Raw genomic sequence first — 9495 nt, 5'->3', positions numbered from 1 at the left:
TGGGTTCCGGCTGCGGTCGGCTCCCGCGGCGACCGCAGTGGAGGAGGCAGCGCTCCACCCTCGCTTCAGACAGCTAGAGCAGCCAGGACGCATGTTTCACCGCTTTATTGGCAGCTCGGAGCCTGGACTGGACTCCCGTGAGCGTACACTACCCGAGCCAAGACAGGAGTCCAAAAGGCCTCCCGGAGGGCGCGGGGCCCGCTCGCCTCGCTCGACCTTCGACCCTCAGGGCAGGGGAAGCGCCCCTACCCCACCTTCTACCCCTTCACCCCCCACCCCCCACCTCCCCGGCTAGGCCCTGCCCGCCCCACTGGTCAGGTGGAGCCGCAGCGCCTCGTGTACTCCTGGATGGAGGCCTGGAAGTGCTCTGTGCTGTTGAGATCTGGGCGGCACAGGATCACGTAGCACTTGGGGAGGAAATAACCGCTGAAGCCGCCACTCAGGCTGCTCAGCGCCGCCAGCACGTTGACCGCGGGCAAGTACTTGCCCTGGTAGACGCTGGCCGTGGTGAAGAAGGCAATCCAGGACACGAAGTTGAGCAGCAGACTAAAAGTGACACATTTGGCCTCGTTGTAGTTCTCTGGCAGGTCCTTGCCCAGGTAGCTGCAGGCAAAGGCGCTGACGGACAGGAGGCCATTGTAGGCAAAAGCCAACATGAAGCCTGGTGAGTTGGCCTCTGTGCAATCAAGCACCACCAGCTGAGGGAAGCGCTGGTACTCCCTGGTGGGCAGTGGGGTCCACACCGCCAGCCAAGTTAGACAGATGAGCAGCTGGGCCATTGAGCTGATCACCACAAATAGGCCAGGACCGTGGTTTTGGACCCAGGCACGGTAGAAGGTGGGTACCTTGGCAGAAAACTTGAAGATGAAGACCAGTTGGAAGGAGCGGATGGTCAGGCAGGACAGGAAGATGGCAAAACCCAGGGCAAGGAGGCTTTGGCGCAACAAGCATGTGGGCAGCGTGGGCTCCCCAAAAAAGCCATAGAGCCCACAGCTGCCCCCTGCCAGGGAGCCCAGCATGAAGAAGCACAGTCGGCCCCCAGCAGACTTCACCACAGGGGTGTCTAAGTGCCAGGCAAACAGGCCAGCAGTCCCAGTCACCAGCAGCAGCAGCAACGTATTAGCTGCCAGCAGCACCCAAGAGATGGTCTCGTGCCAAGTCAAAAACACCACGGTGCGTGGAAAGCAGGTTTCACTTCCTGCAGGTGCCCACTCTTCTTTCCCACAAGGCTGGCAGCTGTGGAGGTCTGGAAGAAAAGGGGGAGGGGGCTCCTGAGAGCTAGATGAGCAGAGCAGTAATGAGGAAGGGAAGCCATGTAGGCCTGCAAGGTGCTGGGAGCGCTGTACCACAGAAGCCGGGCTCCTACTACACACAGTGAGATAGGGGGTAGCCCTGAGTGGGGCCCCGCGGCCAAGTGTTTCCTCCAGATGCCTGTGTTAATTGCAGATTCTGGAGACCCTTGGGTAGGTTCTGTATGGCTTATGATCCCAGAAAGGGCTTGCAAACCAAGAGATCCTTAGAGAGGGCCTTACTCTGGTAGCTCTGCCCACATGCCAGTGAGGCTATGATCCAATAGGAGCAACCAGCCCCAAAGGAAGGGCATTTTCATCTCCCCAGCACTTCCATTACCCAAAGCCACCTATCTGTGCTGCCATTCTGTGGTTTTTTCTCTGACTCTCTGAGAACAGAAGAGATGTGTTCTCACGCCCACAGAGATAGTAAAAGGAAAGAACGTGGCTCACAGAGTCCAGCTCTGGGCTGAGCCCTTAGCTACCTGAGTTTGCTCTCTGATCTTGACCTTGCATCATCACTGGGTGGAGTATGCTATGTTTCTTGTCTGCGGATACAATAGTATCTGCATCAAGGCCAAGCTGTCCAAGGTGCTGGCTGTCTTTGGCAGGGGCAATGGAAGGGACTTCACACAGACAGCATGGGAGGGGACAAGGGAACATAACTACATCTGTTCACATAAAAAGGTTGAATTTAGGATAAGATTGCATCTGCATCAGGAGCCCTCTAGTGAAAGACATAGGGGACCTGAGGATTTCAACTGGTTGTTGGTTTCTGCTTCATCAGAACTCAGTCTGGTGACAAATATTCTACAACCTGTACCTCAACTGGCAACAGAGGGAGCAAGGCTCTGGTTCTGCACATGCGTGGCCCAAGGGAGATCCCCTCATCTGCCATACAGACCCTGGGAGTGCCCAGTCATTCTCCCACTCATTTGGACACTCACCGCTCTTGTTGAGGAAGCTCCCGGCCTCACAGGGCACACACTGAAAGCAACAGTGGTAGAAACCCGAAATCACTCGCTGGTGCCCTTCGAGGCAGTCGCTGGAGCACACAGACTTTGGCACCTGCAAGAAGCCACAGGTGTTCTGGAACCACATGGAGTGGCCCAAGTCAAGGGATGCTCACATGGCGAATGGGAATCTCCGTGCATCTGCCCTCACAACTCACTCCCAGGACACAGCCCCTGGTTGTGTATACCAGCTGCAGCCGGCCATCTGTGTGCGGTCTGTGGGGCTTCCCTGGCAGGGCTGGATAGACAGTGACTTCAGGCTCCAGGCTGCCCGTAAGGCGGTGACTTGGTGAGTGACCATGGCTCCATTACCTGGTTGTCCTTCCCGTGCCACCGGATTTTGGTTTTATTTATGTCCAGCTGAACTGGAGGCCACGTGGAGGAGCCAATGACCCTGAAGTTCCACTTGGGGCCACTCCAGTCCCAGGCAATTATGTCGTAGCCACTGAGAGGGTCGCCGTTGTCATTAAACCTCACGGTGTCCTTGTGTAGGAGGAAATTCACCTTGCGGATCTGCTCCAGAAGCTGAGATAAACGGGGATCATGGAGCAGCCACAGATGACGCAGGCTGCTCCTCCTCAACTCTCCCAGACCCGGAAGGCTTAGGAAGCAAATGCTTCCATTTGGGTGGTTTCAGTCTGTCTGGAAATTCAGAGGCCCCTCCCTTCCAAGGAAGCCCCTCGACCCTCCCAACTGGCCTCCTGAGTGAGAGGAAGCTTCTAAAAAGGCCCCCTTTCCAGAGATTTTTAGCCCCGGGTCTGGAGCATGGTGGTGGGAGGGGCCGAGGTCAGAGAAGTGAAGCCCAAGAGAAGGAATTAGCCTTCTGATGGGTGGCCTTTGTCCCCCACCCCCGGCACTCAGTTGGCCAGAGAAGGATCACTCTGTTTGCCTTAGGAAAGCACCCCGTTTCAGGGTGCCGGGGTCTGGGCTACCTTACCTGCCAGGGGTAGACTCGGTCCCTAGAACAGGCTCCAGAGGCACAGCCCAGGAGCTGGTGGAGGCCATGGGCCACTGCGTAGACTGCCCGGTAGGCGTTATAAGCAGAGCTCATGGAGAATGCCCCGAGCGTGGGCATCTGCTCTGCCGTGAAAGCCCGACACTCTCTACAGAGCTGGTTGCTGCTGCACTCGGAAGTCCTGGAGCAAGGCCCAGGGGCCCCCTTATCTGCCTGGACATAGGCCTCTTCAAACTCCTTCAGGCCAGGGACAAGCCTCTGCTGGATGGCCACACCCAGCACCGTGCCAATGCCCTGGATCCCGGGCACATTGCTGATGTGTCTAGAGATGGCCCAGTCTTCTGAGGCGATCCACACCTTGGCAGTCAGGTTGGCCAGCACCACCGACTCAAAGAACACTCTGGCCAGCTGTCTGCTGGAGAAAATGACCACAACGGTGGTCCTCGCTCGGGCCAGGTGGTGCATGATGCCCTGCATCCTCTCGTCGCCCGGCCGGGCAGAGAAGGGGATGATGTCCTTGAAGGCAACGCAGATGCCCTGCTGGGTGGCCTGCTCCTCCAGCGCCTGCACCCCCAGCTGCCCGTAGTCGCCGTCGCTGCCGACCACCGAGATCCAGACCCACCCGAAGCTCTGCAGCAGCAGCACCATGGTCTCCACCTGGTGCTTGTCGCTGGGGATGGTGCGCAGAAATGAGGGGTAATGCCGCTTCACTCCGAGCGTCACGCTGCTGGCCTCGTAGCTGATCTGCGGAGGGGGGCCGGGGGGGGGGGTTCAGTTCAGCGACTTCAGTGGTCTTGGCCTCAACTCAGGGCCTCCAAGTGCTGGCCCTGTGCTGGGCGCGGGGACCCGAGGAGGAGGGAGACATGGTCCCAGCCCTGGCTCTCAAGGAGAGCTCTGGTGGACTAGGAGGCCGACCAGCTATATCTAAAGAAGAGGCAGAAACCCAGGGGGAGGTTTGTGGGAGAAGAAGGGGAAGAGAACAAAAGCTACACCCAGTGAGAGAACTGACCCAGGAGGTTGGAAGCCGGAAGAAGGAGCACAAAAGTAGGCGTGTCTGGTCAGGGCAGGAGGCCTTACTCCTGGCAGTAAGGTAGCTAAGATACTTGGTCTTTATCTGCAGGCCCTGGGGAGCCCTTTAAATGTCTAGGCAGAGAGGTAATCTGCCCAGACTTGTGTTTCAGGGGTGTATCTGATTTCAGTGAAGAATGTGTTAGAAAAGGCTCAAGACCAGAGTCAGGAAGAACTCCCTAGGAGACTGCTGGAATCATCCCGAAGAGAGAGCTTGGCAGCCTGAGTTTGAGCCGTGGCAGCGGTGACGGAGAAGAGGGATGGGCCCGGCAGCTCATAGAAGGTAAAAGCAGAGGCCGTGGTGGTGGGCTAACTGTGGGGGTGGGGGAAGGAGGGATGTAGGTGGTGCACCGGGTTCCTGGCTTGAGTGGAGGTGGTCACTCTTAAGGCAAGTGGGCAGGAAGCAGAGAGGCTTGAGTTGTATAGGGAGGTAGGTTCAGCTGGGGGGGTCCGCTGCTGGATGCATGAAGTGGAGACCCCGGAAGAGCAGCCAGAAATGAGGCTCAGTGCTTAGAACTCAGGACAGAAGCTAGGGAACGGGCGATGGAGCCGTGGGGCCACGGCCTGTGGAGAGGTTCTGAATGAACTGCCCCAAGATCTGCCACCTTGGCATGTGGGTTAATTTCCAGTTGAAAATCATTAAAGCGCAAAAGACCCAGGGGGAAACTTTGTCCTTTCCCCTAACTGCCCAAAAGAATTTAGAGAGCTAAGCTGCCCCAGGTTCAGGAGCTTCACCATAGAGAATTACATTACAATAGGAACTAGGCGAGGTAAGGAGGGGTGGGGGTGGGGGGAACCTAGCAAAGTCCGATTTGTTAAAATTCCTCTCCATGTCCCATTGTTTCTGGATGGCCCAGCAAACATTGTGTAATACACATTCACTCTCTCTTCTCCTATGAATTGTCTTCCTTTCCTTTGAAGTCTGACCCCTACCCACTTCTCCATAGTTCAGGATAGCAGATAAGCCTCACTTTGCCTGTCTTTGAACCTCTCGTGTTTATGTAGATTCCCTGTACATACGTGATTTTGACTTTCTCCTGTTCATCTGTGTCACATCAACTTAATCTTTAGACCAGCCAGAAGAATCTTGAAGAGTAGGGAAAATTGTTTGCTCCCAGCACCTGCCTGGGAAAGGGAGCGGTCCTGCACTCTGGGAATCATCCACTTTTTCAGAAGAGGTGGGGAGGAGATTCTCCAAAGGAGACTGAGAAGGAGGAGGAGGAGAAGGAGGTGCCACAAGTGAGAGGGAGGTGGCAGGTCATAAATGCCGAGGCAAGAGCGTCACTGAAGGACTGGTCAAATTTGTCACAAAGTCGTCATGTCAAGCAAAGAAGGGCTGAAAAGCATTTGCTGGACCTGGAGATCTAGAAAGCCCTGGAGATCACAAGAGCAGGAGTGGTGGTACAGCAGTCAGGGCAGGGGCCCGGGAAGCAAGTGATGAGAGGGAGAAGCAAACAAGAAGAGAGAGCTCAGTGCACAAGTTTCCACGGAACGAGGTTCAGAGAGAGGGCAGCGCTAAGACCACAGGTGCCTGGAAGACGGAGAGGGGTAAAGCCAGCTTATAGGCGGAGGAGGAAGCCTAGGACAGGCCTACAAGAAGAGGAGAGGGTGAGGCCCAGGAGGACAGCACTGGAGGGGGAGGGGGACCACACCTCTGAGCCTGAGCTGGGAGGGAGGGAAAGAAGACCGGAAGGAGGAGGGCGGGGAGAAGTGGACAAGTGTGTGAGGTGGGAAACAAAGGGTGTTCCATTCTTCACAGAGGAGATGGAATGGAGGGGGCAGAGCAAAGGGCAGCAGTTTCAAAGGAGGCGGTTTTTCTCAGGACATTGAGGCAGGGAGGTCTGGATGCAGCACTTGGGGAGGAAGGGATGCTGGGGCGGGGATTGTGAAGGGGGCAGGGCCCCCTGCAATGTGACCACCCAGGAGACCTAGGGGGCCAGAGTGGGCATGGCAGCTCTTGCCCACTCCCCCCCCAGCCCACGCTGGACCTGCCGGCAGGGGAGATGGACAGGCCCCCGGGCTCCAGCTCACCAGGGGCACCAGGAAGTGGCTCAGCAGGGCTGCAGTGGTGGCTGCGTGGTTGGTGGTGTCAGGCCCAATGACAGCCAGGGCGGCAGGCGAATAGTGGGAAGGGTCTGCTCGGATCTCTATGTGATGTGTCCCCAGCAGGGAGAGCACGTTTAGTGTGGCATACACGTTGGCAGACTCCGAGCACACGTCGTACAGCTGGTATCCCAGGGTGACGTTTGGCAGGAGGGCCGTGGAGTTGTTTATCTCCTCGATGCCAAACCGCATGGCCTGGAAGAGGTGGTAGCCGTGACCGTTGAAGCTGTCGGGCCTGTAGAGAAAGCCAAGCTGAGAGCTCAGAAGAGCAAGGCCTTGCCGAGACCCTCTTGGCGTCGGGGGTGGGGGGAAGTGTAGAAAGGAAACTCTGAGGGCATCTGTCCCGTCCCCTACCACCATGACCTCACTGTGGGCCCTGTACCATACACTCAGCTGTGTTAACAGGCCTTTGGGTGGGCGGGGAGGGGCGGTTACAACTTGGAGAAACCACAAACCATTCCTCCCTGGATGAGCATATTAGTGTTGAAAGGCTGATGAAGTCCTGTAGCAGGGAAACCTGCTGCGTGAGTCAGGGTTCTGCAGAGAAACAGAACCAGTTGGATAGAGAGAGAGAAAGAGAAGTTTATTTTAAGGAATTGGTTCACATGATTGTGGGGCTGGCAAGTCTGGCGTTTGCAGGGCAGGCTGGAAATGCCCTCAATGGTCAAAGCTGCAGTGTTGAGTTCGAAGGCAGAATTTCTTCCTTTTTGGGGGAACCTCAATCTTTTCTTTTAAGGTCTTCAACTGATTGGATGAGGCCCACCCACACAATGGAAAGCGATCTGCTTTACTCACCCTGTTGGTTTAAATGTTAACCATCACAGCCCCATCTAGACTGGTGTTTGGCCAAACAACTGGGCACCATACCCTAGCCAGGTTGATGTATAAAATTAACCACACACCTGTCGAACCTTGTTTACCTAGTATCTCTCTCATCAGGACACTTGTGAACGTGGTGAGGGCCTGTGTTCCTCAGTGCCTCTCGGGAGCTGCTGACCGGATCCCAACAGGAACACGGTTCAGCTCTGCTTGAAGAGTGTGCTAGCACGTTTCACTTTCCAGCCCTTCTGCTTGTTAGAAGGGTCTTCTATCATTTCTATCACTTGTGTCTATGAGTCCCTCAGAGGGTGCTCATTGCCTCCCACGGTGACACCTTCAGAAGCGGACATCCATGTGTCTCCTCTTCCCCAAGTCTCCTCTACCTGGGCTCCTATCTGTAGCTCTTTGGGCCAGTCCTCATGCGCCAGACTCTCCAGAACCTTCTTCCTCGAACCCTGGCTGTTTGCCTTGGCCTTCCGGGCCTGCGGTCCTACTCAGGAACCGGGCAGGGTGAAGGCACAGGTGCAAGCCAGGTGGCGGCCGCTGCCCCTCCCTCTGGATGGTTGTGGCTTCTGCTCTCGCTCTGGTGCCTGCGGCTTCACCTGGCTCAGAAAGGGAGCCCAGGCGTCTTGAGGGTAGAGGTGACTGTCAGATGTGCGTCACGTTTAAGGCATCCTGCCACTGAGTCCCAATGCATCCTCGAGCCTCCCAAGCCTGTGACTTGCACAGATGGCAAAGAACTATCTTCTTTAGGAGGGAAACATATTTTTCTCTATTAGGCTGTCAGCTTCCCAAAGGCAAGGCACCAATCTCAGGTATCTTTGCTAGGTTCCCAAAGCATATACTCCCAGTGCCTTCCCTCTCCTCCTCACTTGCCATCGGGGAGACACAGGAGTTTGAACCTGGAGAGGAGTGGGGAGGACACGAAAGCAGGGGAAAACCTAACTGCCTACTTACATCCCAAAGCCCAGAAATGACCGGAATGGGATTATAATACAAAGCACTCGAACAGCCAGGACAAAATCACGTATTACAAAGCAGAACCTGGGCAGAAGTGCCAGGGAAGGCCCAGCCAAGGCTTGAAGGTGGTGACCATAGGATGGGGAGGGATGGGAGGCGGGTCGGGAGGCAGAAAGGGCAAGATCCTCACTGAGGAGGACAGAGGATGGGCAGAGGTCCTAGAGGCACAGGACCCCTCACTCACCTGTCACAGAGGGTCACCGTGGGCCAGTGCCTCACGCCCGGACAGTCAGAATGCAGAGGGAACAGACCTGCGAGGAGGTAATCCCCAGGGAGGCTGAAGTCGGCAGACGTCTCTGTGCTGTGGCAGCTGAGAGCCCAGCAGCAGGAGAGGGAGAGCTGCAGGCCGACCAGGTGAGCCGCCGGGAGTGACATGCTGGCCAGTCCGTCCTGTGCCTGGCATGGCCAGCCAGCACCCTCTGACCAGCTAGGCCGTTTAAATAGAATAGACAGCGGCTGCCCAGATGCTTCCCAACTTCACGCCTGTGTCAGGGGTGGGGCTGGAACCCAGTCGTAGGAACCAGGCTGTTTGCCTTGGCCTTCCGGGCCTGCGGTCCTACTCAGGAACTGGGCAGGGTGAAGGCACAGGTGCAAGCCAGGTGGCGGCCGCTGCCCCTCCCTCTGGATGGTTGTGGCTTCTGCTCTCGCTCTGGTGCCTGCCGCTTCACCTGGCTCAGAAAGGGAGCCCAGGCGTCTTGAGGGGTAGGGGTCAGAGGAAGGCAGGGACACTGCTTCTCTGGGGGACAGAATGTGGAGGGAGCTGTGGGTTTTAGAACTTTTTACCTGGGCCTCAGTTTACCAAATGAGACTGACTTTAAGTTGACCTCCTCCCAGTCCTCAGTTTTCTGACACTGAAATTTTGGGTGAATCATCCTGGGTTCGCCTTCTTTTCCAGGGTGTCCCCCTTCAGCCCAAAGACAACTGCATGCAAACACGGTATGCAAATAGACTGGTTTTGTTTAAACTGCCAATCCTGGTTCTTTTTCTGCCAGAAAAAAAAAAAAAAAACAATTCCAAGTGGATTTCCGGAGATGTGGCCCTGGACTCCGAGTGGGCTATCTGGCCGGGGTGGGGCTTTTGCATAATGTAAATAGGGTCCTCGGTGGGACGGCCCCACGAGGTGTGACCTAGGCTGCCGCCCCTGCCGCTCCAGGCCGGCAGGAGCCTCCGGGGGGCCTGCGGGAGCCCACGTGCGCTGCCGCGGGCGGCCGGCAGAGGGCGCACCCCC

At 56.6% G+C, this 9495-nt stretch overlaps 1 protein-coding gene across 2 annotated transcripts; it reads right to left on the bottom strand.

Moving 5' to 3' along the window:
* Positions 1-279: 279 nt before the first annotated feature.
* TAS1R1 (taste 1 receptor member 1) lies at positions 280-9436 on the bottom strand. 2 transcript variants are annotated; one of them, XM_027060551.2, is made up of 6 exons: positions 8452-9436; positions 6357-6663; positions 3240-4001; positions 2615-2827; positions 2237-2357; positions 280-1246 (listed from the first exon to the last, which is right to left on the bottom strand). In XM_027060551.2, exons 1-6 carry the CDS (start codon positions 8640-8642, stop codon positions 315-317), a joined length of 2526 nt encoding a protein of 841 aa, XP_026916352.2. In that variant the 5' UTR covers positions 8643-9436; the 3' UTR covers positions 280-314. The 2 variants fall into 2 exon arrangements, with proteins under 2 accessions (XP_026916352.2, XP_026916353.2); XM_027060552.2 differs by lacking the exon at positions 2615-2827 and having other exon boundaries at positions 8452-9428.
* Positions 9437-9495: the final 59 nt, after the last annotated feature.

Source organism: Acinonyx jubatus, chromosome C1 (genome assembly GCF_027475565.1).
Source record: "Acinonyx jubatus isolate Ajub_Pintada_27869175 chromosome C1, VMU_Ajub_asm_v1.0, whole genome shotgun sequence".
Lineage (NCBI taxonomy): Eukaryota > Metazoa > Chordata > Mammalia > Carnivora > Felidae > Acinonyx > Acinonyx jubatus.
This window is presented reverse-complemented; position numbering and strand designations above follow the sequence as displayed.